General features: G+C 48.4%; 1 protein-coding gene across 1 annotated transcript; it reads right to left on the minus strand.

Moving 5' to 3' along the window:
* Positions 1 to 211: 211 nt before the first annotated feature.
* Positions 212 to 15,506, minus strand: LOC133364843 (uncharacterized; the record flags this gene model as incomplete). The annotated part of the gene is made up of 4 exons (XM_061585706.1): positions 212 to 301; positions 763 to 1,038; positions 14,916 to 15,243; positions 15,430 to 15,506. Coding segments are annotated over 4 exons (771 nt in total), but the record flags the coding sequence as incomplete, so codon positions are not given.
* Positions 15,507 to 18,614: the final 3,108 nt, after the last annotated feature.

Below are 18,614 nucleotides of genomic sequence, written 5' to 3' on the forward strand. Positions count from 1 at the left end.
GGAAAGCATTCCATAGGCTGGGTCCCATCACTGAGCAGGCCTTTCCTCCTGTTGACCCCAGCCACAACTCAGATGCAGGTAGGGCTCTGTGACAGGGAGACAAGGGGTCCTTCTCCTATCCTCTCCCAAGCCGTAAAGGGCTGTAACAGGTCATCAGCATGAGTACTTTGGATTGGGCTCAGATGGGTTGTGAGCCAGTAGAGTAGGCAAATCAGAAGTCATAGGTCTCCTCTGTTGTCTTCTGGATGGGCCCAAAGTCATTACCAGCAAAGATGAAGGCATAAATGCCACCTGAGTAGTCCTGGCACCAGAGGAACACTATGTCATTTGTGCTTCTGACACCAGACTTGAATGGGATTTCTTCTCTGAAAATATTTTGTAAACTTCTGCAAGAGCCTCTATAAAGTGTTCTAAATGAAAAAACACCCCAGTCCCACTTAACACCCTCACTGCTGTATTTGGGCTTATTGTAGTTTCTGAGCTGTCTTCATAGTCAGCCCCAAGTATAATGCATTACAGTAGTCTAACCCAGAGGTTACCAATGCATGGTTACCAGGGAGAGAGGGGCCAGGTTCCCTCTGCCCAGGTAGGGTCACAGCTGACATATCAGTCATGAACTGCTGAGAATCCCATTATAGCTGAAGAGCAGACAGGGTTCATAAGGAGAAAGTGCACAATAGAACAAAGTTTTGTCCTCCATCACTTGATTAAAAAATACAAGATGGTAGAAAACAGTTTACTTGTTTCCTTTGTGGATTTTACTTCTGCCTTTGATTTCATCCACAGAGGCCGTTTGTGGCAAAAGTTGTCAACCACTAACACTGACAGAAGGCTTCTTGTATTTAATACAAATGTTGTTGGAAATATGTGGTTCAGCTTGAACTGGTGGGTTAGGTGTGCATGGGTTAAAAAGGATAGATAGAGGAGAGCTCCTGGTTCCTCAACTGCACCTATCGTTTGATTTCCTGATAACTCTTCCTTCCTGTGTAGACTGACATTCTTGATTGTGACCACAACTTCTGGTTTCTTCTTCATTCTCTTGAGGGAGAGAGAAGATATTATCCCTTTGTCTGTCTGTCTCTTCACAGCATGAGGGCAAATACTGGACTCAGTGTTTGCATCTCCAACTTAGCTGGATAGCTAGATGTAGAACTACCAAGGATGTACTTCCAGAATAAAGTAGTTTTCTTTGAAGCTTAACATCTCAGTGTGACTAATTCCAGGGAAGGTGTGCTATTTAGCAAGGATTCAGACACGTACAAAGCTCACTCAGGTGTTTTTCCGCTACTCTGCAATAAATGCTGCACTCCAGTTGGGGCAAATGGATCACTATAATAAAACACACCAACTAGTCGGGCGGGATATAAGCTGAATAAATAAAATAGCAGAAGAGTACATCAGAGATGACTCCTGGCTCCTTTCCTTTTCAGTTTTTATATCAATGGCATTGGAACTGAGCGGTTTGGAATATTTCCCTGTTTGTATCTTAGATGTCAAATGATTTTAGCTATGATTTCCACCACATTGATCAGGGTGTGAAGGTTATTAAGAAAACTGAGTAAGTTCTGTACAAAGGAGCATTTAACTATCAATCATGCAAAAAAGTCATTTTTGGGAAGAAGAAAAAATCATGTATGGAAGTTGAGCAATAAACCTATTGAACAGCAATGTAATTTTAAATATTTGGGACTTGGGTTAATGCCCAACTTTCATGGAAGCTACATCTGGATGCGGTCAAGCTGAAATCCTCCCATTCCATACAGTCCTTGATGTGTTTTTCTAAATTCCAAGAGGAGAACGGTCACACCAGCAGTTCAGGTGTTTCAGAAGAAGATAGTCCCACAACAGTTGCATGGCAGAGAGATATGGGGGCACAGTTATGTTTCTGCTCAGGAGGTAGTTCAGGATTCTTTCATGAGATCCCTTGTAGCTGTCTCTTAAGGTACACCTGCACCTCTTCCAAGGGCAGAAACAGGATTATTCAAGGGCAGAAACAGAGAGCTTCAGCTATGGGGCAGTATATAAATGTAATTAATAAATAAATAAGTAAATAAAATATAGAATCCTGTGCTGTTGCTGCACTTGCTTTGTACTGGCTAAAGTTGGCTTGTATGAATGATTTGCGCCTTGCCCAAAAGTGCTTTCTAGAACAACTGCAAATGTCAGCCCAAAATTCTTGGGTAAATTCTGTTAGGTCTACTTTGCATGCTCATGGGATTAGCATGGCTGTTCTATCCACCTTTTCTTCCATTAGTGTTGAACAGCTGTTCAAATAAAGAATCAATCTTTATTCTAATCAGTGGGACCTGTATTCGATCACAGAGGTGTCATACTCTATCTGGTACCCATTATATAAAATGACATTTGGCTTGGACCAACACTTTACAATCCTAACAGCGGCTTCTCTACCCATTTGGATGGGAGGTTTTCCAACATTCCAACTCATCAAAGATTTTGTATCTGTGAGTCTGGTGAAGTTGAGGACATTGTACGTTATTTATTAAGCAGCGCCTTGTACGAGTCCTCAAGGTATAAGTTTCTCACCTGTATCCTCTGCAGACAATGACGTATTTATCACTATCCAGGTGGCAAGATTTGCTCTAACGGCTAGAAAGTTAAGAGGTGGGCATTAGACATACCTAATTGGGTGAGTGGGATGTGCTGTTACTCTATCATGGCAGTCGTACCTACACATCAATTCACAGGGAGGGGCACTGTACAATTTGTCCCAGTTAAGAAGTTTATTTTAATTGTGTGGCTGTTGCTCCTTTCTGTATGTTATTTGATTAAAAATGTTGAATTTACTTGCTTTTATTTTAATTTTGTTTGTCTTCATATATTGAATTGTGGCAGCCTATGGCTTTGAGCAACAGAGATTCTCTCATGTGCCTAAACTTCCAGAAGGTACTCTGTGTTACAGAGGCAACCTGGATCTCCACTGGGGAAGGTGGGATCAATTAGCACCTACAGACTGTAAACATGTTTATTCTATGGAGAATGCAACCCTGCCCCTATGCTCTAACTAGGAGAAGGAACCACCCACCAAGGACAAGTCTGCCTTGTATGGACTGAGCATCATTTATTGGCCCTCACCCACTGAGTTACCACATCTGAGACAGCACCTTCTTTGTCATCTAATTCAGGTGAGGCAAAGACAAACAAGAGTTGGATGTCATCTGCATACTGATGACACCTTACCCACAACCTCTGGATTGTTGTGTTCTCCAGTGACTGGTAGACCAATTAAAGTTTTAGTAAATTAGCAGAGTTTAGCTTAGTGTAGCTTGATCAGTGCTCTGTGTTGAGAGAAAGCAAACTTCTACCTTGCTTTAAATCACTCAATCTTACACTGGGTTTCAAATTTTAAAAAAGACTATGAATAGAAATACATGCTGGATAGGAAAGGTGCTTCTTGGACAGGGAAGGACGTATTGGTGGCGGAGTCGCTCTATACGTAAAAGAAGGCATTGAATCCAGCAAGCTCGAAACCCCAAAAGAGGCGGACTCCTCCACAGAATCATTGTGGGTGGTGATACCATGCCCCAGGAGGGATTTAATACTAGGAACGATCTATCGTCCCCCTAATCAAAATGCTCAGGGAGACCTGGAGATGAGATATGAAATTGAGGAAGCATCTAAACTAGGAAATGTGGTAGTAATGGGTGACTTCAACTACCCGGACATAGACTGGCCGCATATGTGTTCCAGTCTTGACAAAGCAGCAAAATTTCTAGATATTCTAAATGACTATTTCCTAGACCACTTGGTCATGGAACCGACCAGAGGAACGGCAACCCTGGACTTAATCCTCAGTGGGGACTGGGACCTGGTGTGAGATGTAAGTGGTGTCAAACCGATTGGGAGCAGTGACCATAGTGCTATTAAATTAAACATACATGTAAATGGCCAATTGCCAAGAAAATCCAACACGGTCACATCTGACTTCAAAAGAGGAAACTTTACAAAAATGAGGGGATTGGTCAAAAGAAAGCTGAAAAACAAAGTCCAGAGAGTCACATCACTCAAAAATGCTTGGAAGTTGTTTAAAAACACTATATTAGAAGCTCAACTGCAGTGCATACCGCAGATCAGAAAAGGTACCGCCAGGGCCAAGAAGATGCCAGCATGGTTAACGAGCAAAGTCAAGGAAGCTCTTAGACGCAAAAAGTCTTCCTTCAGAAAATGGAAGTCTTGTCCAAATGAAGAAAATAAAAAAGAACACAAACTCTGGCAAAAGAAATGCAAGAAGACAATAAGGGATGCTAAAAAAGAATTTGAGGAGCACATTGCTAAGAACATAAAAACCAACAACAAAAAATTCTATAAATATATTCAAAGCAGGAGACCATCTAGGGAGGCGATTGGACCCTTGGATGATAAGGGAGTCAAAGGTGTACTAAAGAACGATAAGGAGATTGCAGAGAAGCTAAATGAATTCTTTGCATCTGTCTTCACAGTGGAAGATGTAGGGCAGATCCCTGAACCTGAACTAACATTTGCAGGAAGGGATTCTGAGGAACTGAGACAAATAGTGTTAACGAGAGAGGAAGTTCTAGGCTTAATGGACAATATAAAAACTGACAAATCACCGGGCCCGGATGGCATCCACCCGAGAGTTCTCAAAGAACTCAAAGGTGAAATTGCTGATCTGCTAACTAAAATATGTAATTGGTCCCTCGGGTCCTCCTCCGTGCCTGAGGACTGGAAAGTGGCAAATGTAACGCCAATCTTCAAAAAGGGATCCAGAGGTGATCCCAGAAATTACAGGCCAGTTAGCTTAACTTCTGTCCCTGGAAAACTGGTAGAAGGTATTATTAAAGCTAGATTAACTAAGCACATAGAAGAACAAGCCTTGCTGAAGCAGAGCCAGCATGGCTACTGCAAGGGAAAGTCCTGTCTCAGTAACCTATTAGAATTCTTTGAGACTGTCAACAAGCATATAGATAGAGGTGATCCAGTGGACATAGTGTACTTAGACTTTCAAAAAGTGTTTGACAAGGTACCTCACCAAAGACTTCTGAGGAAGCTTAGCAGTCATGGAATAAGAGGAGAGGTCCTCTTGTGGATGAGGAATTGGTTAAGAAGCAGAAAGCAGAGAGTAGGAATAAACGGACAGTTCTCCCAATGGAGGGCTGTAGAAAGTGGAGTCCCTCAAGGATCGGTATTGGGACCTGTACTTTTCAACTTGTTCATTAATGACCTAGAATTAGGAGTGAGCAGTGAAGTGGCCAAGTTTGCTGACGACACTAAATTGTTCAGGGTTGTTAAAACAAAAAGGGATTGCGAAGCACTCCAAAAAGACCTCTCCAAACTGAGTGAATGGGCAGAAAAATAGCAAATGCCATTCAATATAAACAAGTGTAAAATTATGCATATTGGAGCAAAAAATCTTCATTTCACATATACGCTCATGGGGTCTGAACTGGCGGTGACCGACCAGGAGAGAGACCTTGGGGTTGTAGTGGACAGTGTTAGGTTAAAATCTAAGTGCCCCCCTCCCCTCTGCAGGGGCGAGCTAACGCACCCCTCAGCCCTGGATAGGAGTGCAAGCTTGACAATTTAATTTACCTGTCTCAGTGGCTCAGCCAGATACCAAACATAAAGTAGACACACAATACTACTTGATCAAGAGGGGTCTCTAAACTGCACAGACAGCAGTCTGACAGGGAAGAGAGCACCTTTTCTAACAACAGCACAATGAAAATGTCGACCCAGTGTGCGGCAGCTGTGAAAAAGGCAAATTCCATGCTAGGGATAATTAGGAAAGGTATTGAAAATAAAACAGCCGGTATCATAATGCCGTTGTATAAATCTATGGTGCGGCCGCATTTGGAATACTGTGTACAGTTCTGGTCGCCTCATCTCAAAAAGGATATTATAGAGTTGGAAAAGGTTCAGAAGAGGGCAACCAGAATGATCAAGGGGATGGAGCAACTCCCTTACGAGGAAAGGTTGCAGCATTTGGGGCTTTTTAGTTTAGAGAAAAGGCGGGTCAGAGGAGACATGATAGAAGTGTATAAAATTATGCATGGCATTGAGAAAGTGGATAGAGAACAGTTCTTCTCCCTCTCTCATAATACTAGAACTCATGGACATTCAAAGAAGCTGAATGTTGGAAGATTCAGGACAGACAAAAGGAAGTACTTCTTTACTCAGCGCATAGTTAAACTATGGAATTTGCTCCCACAAGATGCAGTAATGGCCACCAGCTTGGATGGCTTTAAAAGAAGATTAGACAAATTCATGGAGGACAGGGCTATCAAAGGCTACTAGCCATGATGGCTGTGCTCTGCCACCCTAGTCAGAGGCAGCATGCTTCTGAAAACCAGTTGCTGGAAGCCTCAGGAGGGGAGAGTGTTCTTGCACTCGGGTCCTGCTTGTGGGCTTCCCCCAGGCACCTGGTTGGCCACTGTGAGAACAGGATGCTGGACTAGATGGGCCACTGGCCTGATCCAGCAGGCTCTTCTTATGTTCTTATGTTCTCCTATGTAGCTAACTAAGTTAGAGGCTATAATTACCGTGCTTGGACATTGTCCCTCATGCTAGAGGAGAGGAAACAAAGAGAACATGGCTCCTTCTCCTCTGGTGCAGAGAAGAGAGAACAGGAAGGGGACTCAGAGGTGTGAATAGCTCCCTGAGACATATCAGTTTACACAGAAGGAAGACGGACAGAAAAGATGACCGCAGGTCAGTGGCAGCTTAGCTAGCTAAGAGGACTATCTCTCAGTCTCTCTCCCCATGCAAAGAGGGCCAAATGGGAGTTGCTCTTGTCACAATTCTAGCACCCCTTCTCAGTGAGCATTTGGTTCAAGTCATGAGGTTAATTTTGTCTCACAGTTTTTTGAACCTGACTTTTCTCAATGCCTTCATCAGAGCATCAGCAGCCATCTCTTTGATTGGACAGTGTTCCATCTTGAGTAATACTTGGAGATAGGTATCTCTAATGAAATTGTGCTTCACATTTATGTGCTTTGTTTGTGAACTCACAACTTCTGACTCCATGAGTCTGATGTATCCTTGGTTGTCTTCATGCATTGTGACAGGCCCAGGTATAGAGATGCCTAGTTCTTTAAATAGTGATAGCAGCCATGCCAACTGTCTGTTAGCTTTAGAAAATGAAGCATACTCTGCTTCTGTGGAAGAGAGTGCTACAGTCTCGTTTCTTACTTGCCCAACAGATCACTGAAATTTCCATAGCAGATGTTTCCACTGGTGGATTTCTGATCTGTGATATCTTCAGCTAGTCAGTGTCTGCATATTCCACCAGCTTGGGATCTTTGGTAGCAGCTCACTTCATCTTTAAGGCTGCAGTGCCCTTCAGGTATCTTGCCAATCTCTTGACTGCTTCCTAGTCCTTCTTGGTTAGCAATCTGGTTTTCCTGCACAAATATTCCACTGCTACTGCCATGCCTGGCCTACAAAGAGTGCTGATATACAGAAGTTTCCTGATGGCTTGTCTTTAGCTTTCATGGTCTTCCCATGGTTGCTTGTTGGTATCAGGGTTTCAGGTATCCTACATCAATTTCAGCAGATGCAGGATGTGCATCCTTCAGTCCTAGACTCTCAAGAAGACCTTGGATCTTTCCCTTTGGTTCAACAAGAAGGATTCGTCTTCTTGTCTTTCAGTTTGAACTCCAAGGTAGTGAGCAACATCACCTAGGCACTTCACTTCAACCTCCTTGTTCAGTAAAATGTAAATGTACTGCCTTCAAGTCGATTCCGACTTATGGCGACCCTATGAATAGGGTTTTCATGAGGCTGAGAGGCAGTGACTGGTCCAAGGTCACCCAATGAGCTTCATGGCTACGTGGGGATTCAAACCCTGGTGTCCCAGGTCGTAGTCCAACACCTTAACTTCATAAGCTAACAGTAGAACATCTACATAAATCAAAAGATAAGTCCATCTATTATCTCTGAATCCACTACATGGTTCTACTGCACCTTGTACAAAGCCTTCTTTCAGGAGTAATTTGCTTAGTTTCTCGTTCCAGGCTCTGGTAGCCTGGTTAAGTCCATAGGTGGATTGGCGTACTTTGCACACTAGGATTTCTTTTCCTTCAACTTCAATCCCTGCTGGTTGATGCATGTATATTTCATTTTCTATTTCACCATACAGGAATGCAGTTTTTATGTCCATTTGTTCCACCTGCATTTTCTTGTTGGCAGTGACACTCAGAAGATTCTAATAGTTGTGTGTTTAACTACCGCAGCAAATGTTTCATTGTAGTCTACTTCATACTTCTGGGAGCACCCTTTGCAACTAGCCTTTCCTTGTATCTTGCAATATTTTCTTCAATATCTGGTTTTTTCTTGAAGATCCACTTGCACTCACAGGTTTCCTCCCATGAGGAAGCTTGGTCGGGTGTCACTACCGGGGTGCGGAGGGTGCAGCCCGTACCCAGGTGTCACCATGAGGGGGGTGACACCCAGAGCCACCCCGCGCCGTTGCCCAGCAAGGCTGCTCCAACTCCTTGGCGGCGGGTGGGCGGGCTGGCGGGCGAGCGCAGCGGCATTCCCAGGCCTTCTCCGGCTGGGTGCCCCTCCAGCGCGCGCCCTCCCAGGGGCATGGACGGAGTGGCTGGCCATGAGTGCGCACGCGCACGCAAGCCCAGCCACCTCGTCCATGCCCCTGGGAGGGTGAGTGCCGGAGGTCCGCACCCCCCCGCACTCCCGCTAGTGACGCCGCTGAGCTTGGTCAGTGTCCAAATCTTATTATTGTGTGAGGCTTCCAGATCTTCCTTGACTGACTGCCTCCACTTTTCAGCTTCAGCTTTGGGTAGGTCTTAAATTTCTTGCAAGGTCTCTGGGTCTGGGAGTTCATCTCTCACAATGTAGGTGAATCTGTTTGGTGGCCCATCTCTGTTAGTGCATTCAGAGCATCTGGGTGCTGGTGCTTGGGCTGCCCCTTCTTGCTCCAATGCTTCTTCTGGCTCAGATGCCTCCTCTTCCTCTACTTGTACACATAACTGTCCTCCCTCTTGTTGTGTATGAATATATTGCTGCTGCTTCATCATTGCTGTCATCTGCTTGAAGTGGTTCCCCTTCTGGTTGGTGTGCACACTTTCCTTCTTCAAAGTGAACAGCTCTGTATACTCCAACTTCTCCAGTTTTGGGGTCTATTACTCTGTACCCCTTCTGCTTGGCAGAATATCCAACAAATATTCCTTCCTTTGCAGTGTCATCAAATTTGGACCTCTTTTCTTTTGGTATGTGCACAAAGCACTTGCATCCAAACATGTAGGTGTAACATGTTTGGTAGGTGTCCATTCTACAGTTCAAATGGTGTTTTGTTGGTTGCAATTGTAGGAAGCTGATTCTGCAGGTAAGTGGCAGTAACCGCTGCTGCCCCCAGGTACTTCTGGGGTAACTGAGCATCTTCTAGTAAACAGCTAATTGTTTCCCTATTGGACCTCTGCCAGCATTCTGCAACCCCATTCCATGATGGATAATGTGGGACAGTGGTCTGGTGTTCTATCCCTTCCTCACTCAAAAATTCTATATATTTTTAGATAGAAATTCCCCACCATTGTCAGATCTTAGTATTTTTGGCTTGTAACCAAACTTATTAAAGACAACTCTGACATAGTCTTTGAATTTCTGAAGTACTTGACTTCTCTCTCTTAACAGGTACATAACAGTACATCTTGAATAACCATCAAAGAAAGATAATAGAAAATGATTTCTGCCTTGTGAGGGGGTCTTTTAGGGCCCACTTAATCAGTGTGAATCAATTCTAGAGGTCTTTTAGTTTTCCTCTCACTTTTCTTTGGAAAAATTGGGTTTGTGCTCTTAGCTTTCAAACAGCATTCACACTTTTCCATAGGTTTGCATTTTTCAATTTTTATGCCTCTAACCAAATTGTCCTTCTCTAGGGCATTAATTCTAGAAAGATTGCCATGTGCTTATCTTCTGTGCCAGACATAAGTACAGCCTACACTACATTAATCTCTAACATTGTTGGCATGCATAGGTGGGTAACATTGCAGTTCAAAAAGTCCACCTTTGAGCCTTGCTATGCAGCAAATTTCATCTCCATCAAAACATTGCAAATATTATTATAGAAATGCAAATGAGCCCTAAATTTCATGAAGGTAGGGATACTCACTAAACTGGCTTGAAATTCAGGAATGAACAGTGACTCCTTGAGTTTGAGCTCTCTAGCGCCTTTTGGCATTTTGCATAACAACATTACATTCCCTACAGCCTCTGCTTCAATGCATGGTCCTGAAGGCAAATACATTTTTCTTGAATAAGGTCTGAAACTTTTAAACACATTTTTATAATTTAAAATGCGACAGCTCGCCCCAGAGTTGAAAAGAATTCTGCTAGTTATTTTGGTATTTTCCTCATCAGAAACATTAAAATGAGGGTGTTTCCCTTTCTGTTTTGGATCTATTTTCTTGTCTTTAAAATTGCTCTTCTGTGTTTTAAGTTTTCTTGGGCAGTCTTTGAAAAGATGTGTATTCTCTCCGCAATAAAAACATTGTTTTGTCTCTCTGCTTTGCTGCTGGCCTGTTGTCTTAAGGGCTTTAAATGATAGCTCATCTTCCTTTGTCTGCGAAACAGTTCATTAACATTTTCACCAGGTTCACTATTTCTCTGTTTAAAATTAAATTTCTTCAGAGATGCTATAGATTCTTGGAATGATTTTCCTGATTGTTCCAGAATGCACATAATCATTTAAAAGTTTTGATCAGTTTCAAGGGCTGCAAATAAGAGTTGCTAATTTTTGTTCCTCAGTTATAAATTGGGCACATCTTTCCATGAACATAACATATATTTTTGAAGACTTTTGATACATTTTAAGAAGATTTCCCCCAAATCTCTTCAGCAGCCTCACATTCCAGGCATTCGTTCAGATCCTTATCAGTTAGACATGCCATAAAAATACTCGTAGCTTTTTAATTCTCATGTGCCCATCAGGCTGCAGCTTTTTGGTCCTCAGCTCCATTTTTTCCTTGAGGCAGGAGTCTCCATAAACCTCCTTTCAGGTGTTAACTTAAACACTCCACAGGGGATAGTTACTCCCATCCAGTTTCCTGAGGGAAGCTTGGAAGACTGACTCTTCTGTTATTGTTTCCTATCCTAAACTTCTCCTTCCTAAGTCTTCATTGTAAAATCACACACACAGCTCTTTGCAAAACCTGGTCAGCAGGTTTTCAGTCCACGCAACTCAGAATCAAGCTCTGGGTCCATCACCTGCTGGGTTCTCCAATGGCTGGTGGGCTAATAGAGTTTTAGTAAATTAGCAGAATTTAGCTTAGTGTCACTTGCTCAGTGTTCTGTGCTGCAGGGGCGTGATTTTACTTGAGAGAAAGCAAGCTTTTAATCACTCAGATTTAGACTTGGTTTCAATTTTTTTAAAAAGACTACCTTATTAATAGAAATACATACTGGATAGGAAAGGTGCTACTTCTATTTAGCTAAGTTGGAGGCTGCAATGCCCATGCCTGGACATTGCCCTCGGGGCTCCTTCTCCTCCAGTGGTCAGCAGAGAAGAGAGAAATTGGAAGGGGAGTCAGAGGTGTGAATAGCTCCCTGAGACACATTAGTTTACAAGGAAAGCAGACAGACAGAAAAGATGAATGCAGGTCAGTGGCAGCCTAGCCTGCTCTGAGACCTATCTCTCACTCTCTCTCCCCATGCAAAGAGGTCCAAATGGAAGTTGCTCTTGTCACACGTTTAACATGGATGTCCTCACTCATTGGTTTAATGTAGATGAGCGGTGGGAACTCCCTTAGGCCTGCCAGCCCTCCTGATTTGGCCAAGCCACACTCACCTGATGGCATATATGATGTTAGGTGTGGGGCAGGTAAAGACACAGCTGTGTTGAAAGGGGGCTGGCAGACAGCAGTGATCTGCTGATTGGCAGCGCCTTCGAAGCCCTGCACATGACGCTATGCAACCCCTGACAGTCAGCTGCTTGTATAGCACTGTTTGTGGCATGTTGCAAAGGCTGCTTTTGCCTGTACAATTTGATTTCAAACTGCAAAGGCAAAAACAGGTCACCTGACAACATTATGTCAGGTGACTTACAGGTGAGTGGCCCTGCCCACATGAAGTACATCCTAAAGAACATGGGGGATAAAATCAAGCCCCATCGCACAAAAGGCAGGGAGATTGAGGAAAGCACATGTCCCCCAGTGCCACCTTGTGAGGCGGGTAGAAGTCCCCAGAAGGACAGAATCATCTTTGCAGGAGACCTCCAGTCCTCACCTTGGCAGCCTGTCCAGAAGGATACCATGGCTTTGTTGAAATGTATGAGGTTCAACTCCAACTTGTGGGTTGAGGCTACATGGGGTTAAAAAGGGTAGCTAGAGAGGAGACCTCTTGGTTGCTAGGCTATCCCTATCCCTTTGATCTCCTGCTGTCTCTCCCTTCCTGCTAGACTGATATGCAAAGGATGATGATCCCAGTTCCTTCTGTCCTTCCCAGTCTTCTTTCTCGAGAGGGGAGCAGACATCTTTCCTTTGTCTCTCCCTCTCATTCAGCATGAGGGCTAGCACTGGGCGTAGTGTTTGGCTCTCCAACATAGCTAGTTAGCTAGATATAGAACTCTTTCCTATCAAACATGTACTTCCAGAATAAAGTAGTTGTTTCTTAATTTAAAGCTTAAAGTCTCTGTCTGACTAATTTGCAGGGAAGGTAGAATCTTAGCAAAGATTTAAACACACACACACTAAGCTCGCTCAAAACTCTCCGTTCTGCTACGCAATTCTGCAGGGTCCTATAGGTTATTGGGCCCAACGTCCTATAGACATCAGCACCGGAAGCCACAGAGGCCTAGAATGACTCGCAGAGTGGCACTCCCTCTGACCCTCTGATGGCATAGGTTCTCCATTTGGGTGACCACGGCAGTTTCTGTGCCACGGCCAGAGTTGACAGGTGTTGCTCTTATCTGGCTGAGCCTATGTTTGTTCTGAACAAATAGACTCTCCCATCCTTAGGCCACCATCCTTCTGCACAGTCGAGAGTCTGTCCTGCTACCTGGCTTGGGTCAGTGACATACTCAGGCAGCCCCATGTCGTGGGTGTCATGGCAGCCATGACGTCTTGGGCCACTCCAAATAAAGTAGCCTTAGCACAGATGTTGCAACAAGTATTTTCCATCTCTCCCTCTCCAGACTTCCTCCTGTCCAGTCGAGTCCTGGTTCTGAGCATTTGTGCCTTGCACTGGAAAGGTGGAAGATGGCTATGGGCGAGGGAGCTATGGTTGACGGAGCTCTTCTACTGATGGCTTTTACGGAGTAATTATCCTCCCCACTGGAAGCTGCAATGTTTGAGAGTGCATAGGAAAGATGGGGGAGCCCCCCTCCCTTCTTTCCATACTTTCTATACTGCTCCCTTGTTATTTGACCTGAATTGGACACTAGCTACCGGCATGTCCCAGAGACTTTACCTACATCAGGCCGCCGCCGCCGCCTCTCACGGTGGACTGGCGGGTTGGGTCTTGCGGCCTGACCTTGGAAGACACCGTTGCTGTGATAATCTTTCGGCTCCTGAGGAGTGAGAGGAGCCCCTGTGGCGGCTGTCATTTTGCCATGCGGCCTCTGTTTGTTTTGCCTGTTATCAGTCGCAGTTTACACCCTGGCTCCTCTGCCTTGGCTTCCTTGAGAACTGCCCTGTTGGTTTTGATTTCGAGGGGCCTGTTGTCCCGCCCCTCTCTTTCTTGGAGTTGCTGGATGTTAAGATCGGGGGAGGATGTTGCTTTACATCTTGCAAATGAACTATTGCCACACTGGTTCTATGCTTACACCAGGAACCTCCATCGGTAGTTACACCTCCGGACTATACAGGAGAGAAGCCCTATTATTATTGGAATTGGTTGCTTTTACGTTATTGTTAGTTTTTATTGTTAGTCTCTTAATGTTTTGATGTTTACATGTTCTACTTTGTATGTCGCTTAGAGTGGCTGACAATTCAGCCAGATAAGCGACTAATAAGTCGAATAAATAAATAAATAAAGCCAGCCCAGGAGAGGGGAGACCCTGCTATTGTAGGGCCAGCCTCATCATCTGAGGCAGGGAGCCTGTTGGACAGCAGTCTGGGCATGAAAATGCCACCAGGGCCTCTCCTCATCTGCCCTGGTTTCCCACCACAAGGTATAAATGCTCAGAACTGGGAACAGGCTGGACAGGAGGAAGCATGCAGAGGGGGAGAGAAAATCCCTATTGCCTACAGCAGCTTCCCCCAACCTGGTGCCCTCCAGGTGTATTGGACTACATTTCCCACCAGCCCTCACCTTAGCCAGCATATCCAGTCTGGCTGGGGCTGATGGGAGTTGTAGTCGAAAATGTTTGGAGGGTGCCAGGTTGTCAAAGGCAGTATATAGTGAGACCTCCCCCCCATCTCTGAGCCTGTGTCAGGAATATTAAAGCCAATACAGACCACCTCCCCCCAATTTGCCCACTCAGGTCTCAAAAATACAGGCCAGCCAGGCCAGCCTCCTCCGTGACTGGGTCACTAGCGAGGGAGCTCTTACTGTGAGCAGACCCCACCAGGGTGAGTTGGCACCAGGGTCACCAGCAGCAGGGAGAAGTGGGAGGAGCCTTACCTGAGCTGTCCAACCCTTTCCTCATTTTAGCCTTTTCCCTACAAGTCACCCCCTTCTCCCAAGCACACCATTCAAGAGAAAACCCCACTCTTTAGCCTGTAACCCCCATGCTGCCCTCGCCTCCCCTAGCTTCCCCCCACAATCCTGAGGACTAGGAGCTCCCCTGCAGACATTGAGTGCAACCCGGGATTCTCCTTCGAATGCTTGGAGCACACAGGCCCCCTGCGCAGTTCCGCCACCTCTCTATTCAGGACGGAGCGGGGCCTTTTCTCGTCTATGCCGCTCCGGGCCTACCCGCCGCTGGCACTGGGCCCCAGGAGAGTACCCCGCCTGCCAACGAGGCCTGCCTGCCTGCCACTGACCGGCGTGAGCTTGAGCTCCTCCAGCACGTGGTCCATGAAGTGGTACTCGGAGAGGTCCAGCTCCACCAGCTCCTGCTTCAGCTCCAGGATGCGGCCCAGCACGCCGTCCAGCAGCTGCCGGAGCACCAGGCGCTTCTGGGGGTGCACCACCTGGTCGTAGCAGGCCTCCAGGCGCCGCGCCGTCTGCACGTAGCGCAGGTAGAGGGTGGCCACCGTGTGGAAGAAGAGCGTCCGGCTGCGCTCCGGCTTCGCCGGCTGGGCGGGCAGCTCCTGGCCCAGAAGCTCCTTCAGGGCCACCCGGGCCTCTTGCCACAGTTTCCCATAGGTGCTGCAGGCGGAGAGAGGGAGGGAGAGAGAGAGAGAGGAGCGTGCCGAGTGGGCACCAGAGCCCCTGGAAATGTGTCCCCCACCTCTCCTGGGCCCACGTGCACTGTGGGCGGCAACCCGCGTATTGCCAGATCAGGCAGGTCATCCCGGAGGGTTCTATAGGGCACTGCCCCCCCCCGCCACTTACTAGCAGGCAACCCCGCGAGTCGGAATGCAAGACGCCCTCCATAACTGGCTCCAGCGAGCTAGCGCCTTCAGACAGCTTCACCCCAGCCGCCCCTTCGCGCCGAAGGCCGACAAACCCGCCCCGCGAGTCGCTGGTTGCACCGCCTCTCCTTGAGCCGCCCGTCCCCCGCGCCGCTACTCTGCTTCCTGCCGGCTCTCCCCTCCCTTACTCGGTGGTCCCGGCTCGTTGGCAAGCCGTTCTGCCGGGTCTGGGATCGGGGCGCACCCGGCGCGCTCTGGCTATTAGAGGAAACTGGGAAAGGGCCGCCGCCGCCGCCAACTTGCCTCGGGCGACCCGAAAGCCCCGCCGGCTGTCCGGCTGCAGACAGCCGGCCCGGAGCGAGGGGCTCCTGCTTCCCGGTCCCGCCCTTCGCTCAGCCCAAGGGAGGCAGAGGTAGCCGAGGTCCCGCGGGGGACTCAGAAGGGGCAGACTCTGCTTTTGCAAGAGATACTCTTTCCTCTCCCCGCCCACACCTGCTGGCCATTTCGCCTCCTGGCGCGCCCAGTCCCCTGGAAAGGGCGTGGAAAGTTTCTCGTAGGTGAAGGTCTAGGCCCCACCCACCATTGTCGCTGCGAGTTTCCATAGAAACAAGGGAACATGAAGGCCGGCTGACCCACCTTGCAGGAGCAGCGGAAAATGCCCTTAGGCTGCAATCCAACGCACGTCAACTCAGAAGTAGGTTCCTTTGGGTTCAATGGGACTTACTCCCCGGTAAGTGTCAACTGGAGTGCAGCCTTAGTCGCTGCTACTACTGGCTCCAGCAGAAGGTGCACCTCTGTGCGCGGCGCATAACCCTTCTGGCCATAGCGCGGGATGCCTCCAAACGCGCAACCGAACTTGCGCCCCAGAGGACAAAGCCAAACAGCACCCCTCCCCGCTTTACGGGAGTTCATACGGCCAGTTTCCTGGAGGGTGGGGTTAGGGATAGGATTTCAGGTGTGGGGGGCAGAGCGCACATCCCACCCAGGGGATGGAGGGGCAACGGGCTCGGGGGTCTGGCCAGCAGCCCCTGCGTGCACAGGCCATGAGCGCAGGCGGCTTGTTCCGCGAGGTCGACCCGGCGCCCTCCCCTTTGGGCCCCTGCTCCCGCCCCCAAGAAGAGACACCTCTTGTGAGTGCCCCCGCAGGGTGCCCCAGCAGCTCGGGAGAAGGCGCAGGGGGCTCCCGCCTTGGTAAGGCTCAGGCTACGGCGGGGAGGCGGGCTCTACGGCCCAGCAGTGGAGAACACTGCCGAGGAACTGCCTCGTTCCTCCTCCCCCTTCGGCCCAGAGGGACACTCCGGTTGCTCCAGGCTTCCCAGGCAGTTGGCTGGGCTCGCGCCCTTCGACGTGTGCAGAGGCGCTCCGCTAGCCCGAGCTTGCCAGAACCCCTTCACTTCTCTCGCCAGCTGTTTTGGGCCGACAGAAAAATCCAATGTGGAGCAATGTTTAGGGTGCTGGGCCATGCCTTGGGAGGCCAGGGTTCGAATCCCCACACGGCCATGAAGCTCACTGCGTGACCTCGGGCCAGTCACTTTTTCTCAGCTTAATCGACCTCACAGTGTTGTTGCGAGGATAAAACGGAGAGGGGAGAACCCTGTGCGCCACCTTGAGCTATTTGGAGGAACGGGTGGGAGAGAAATGTCATGAATAAATACAAATGAAGCGAGCCTTTTGTTGCTGGCGGGCAGGTTCTTTATTGGCGGGCCAGTGGGAGCGTCTTTCCCTCCCACCAGACCCTCACTTGCTGCCACTGCTGGTAAACTTGGTGCCCCCGCCTTTGTGCCCTCGGAGACGGCGTGCTTGGCCAGCTCACCTGGCAGCCGGAGGCGGCCGGCCGTCTGCACCTCGCGGCTGGGGATGGTGGAGCGCCCAGCCAACGCTGGTTCCCTGCGCGGGCAGGTCCTTGCGCCGCTCGCCCCCCGGAGGAGGAGCCCCGCGCCGCCGCTGCAGCACTTTGTGGATGTAGATCGAGGAGGTCTCCTGGCGCCGGGCCTTCCGGCTGGCTCTCTTGTCGCCGGCGGCGCGGCTCCGCAGCTCGGCTGCTTCGCCGGCCATCCTCCGCGCAGAGAACCCGCCAGCGCCTGCGGGCTACGGATGCCTCTTATAGGCGAGCGAGGAGCCAGCACAGCTGCTCAGGCCTGGTGCGCGGCCCGGGTCAGCCCCGCCGATGGGTGGGCGGGATACCTGTGCCCGAGAGGCCCTCCTCGCGCCGGCTCGGGCGCGTTTCCTCGAAGGCGCTTGCCTGCTGTCTCGCTGCGCCCGCACAGAGGCAGCACACGAAGCCACTGGCGCTGCGGCTGGGGCGGCAGCGTTCTTGACGTAGGTTTCCCCGACGCCGAGCCCTCCTAAAGGACCGGCTTCCGGCGGCCGATGACCAGCTCTGGCCTACATGAAATAATCCCGAGCGTCTCTGAGCACACGACACCGCTCCCCCCCCCGTCTCTTTCCCTCCCTCCCACGTGGGGCGCCTGCATCTGATTTCTCCAGCGATGGCATGGAATGATCCACGTCGGTATCCTGACGGCCCCCTGTCATTAGAAAGTAAGCTTTCTAGGTTAGGCGATTGTGAGAAAGTGACCCTGAAGGTGGGCGGTGTTGCGCTGTGTGTATTTGTGTTGCTTAATTTCGTTTAAAGCAACACCACAGCAGCAGAGTAACAGCAGATGTTGAAATGCAAGTGTGCCAGCCTGCTCTCTCTCCTAACCATGAGGCTAATTCCCACACCTGGGCATTACGCCTCCAACTTACTTAGAACTAGGTTTGCCTTTCTATCTACTATGTATTTCTATAAATAAACTAGCTTTTCTTATTTTACTGTCTCAAGTCTCAGTGATGCTGATGCAGGGTAAAAGCCTGCTTTCTTAGGTAAACACACGCTGGCACACTCACATTTCAACATCTGCTGTTACTCTCTGCTGCTGTTGTGCTGCTTTAAACTAAATTAAGCACACAAACACACACAGCAACAAGAGGAAGGTTACCTTTCTACAAGCAAGCACCCCTCCCTGGAGGCTGTCTGGCTTCTCTCTCCATTCTTGCCCTGCCCCACCCTGACCAAGAACTCTTTTATGCAGCTAGTGTGGAAAATGAGAGACACTGAATTCCCTTCTGTCTGCCCGCAGCCAAGGTGACAAGCGGCAGTGACAGCCATCATTGACTTCAGGA

This window comes from Rhineura floridana, chromosome 10 (assembly GCF_030035675.1).
Source record: "Rhineura floridana isolate rRhiFlo1 chromosome 10, rRhiFlo1.hap2, whole genome shotgun sequence".
NCBI lineage: Eukaryota > Metazoa > Chordata > Lepidosauria > Squamata > Rhineuridae > Rhineura > Rhineura floridana.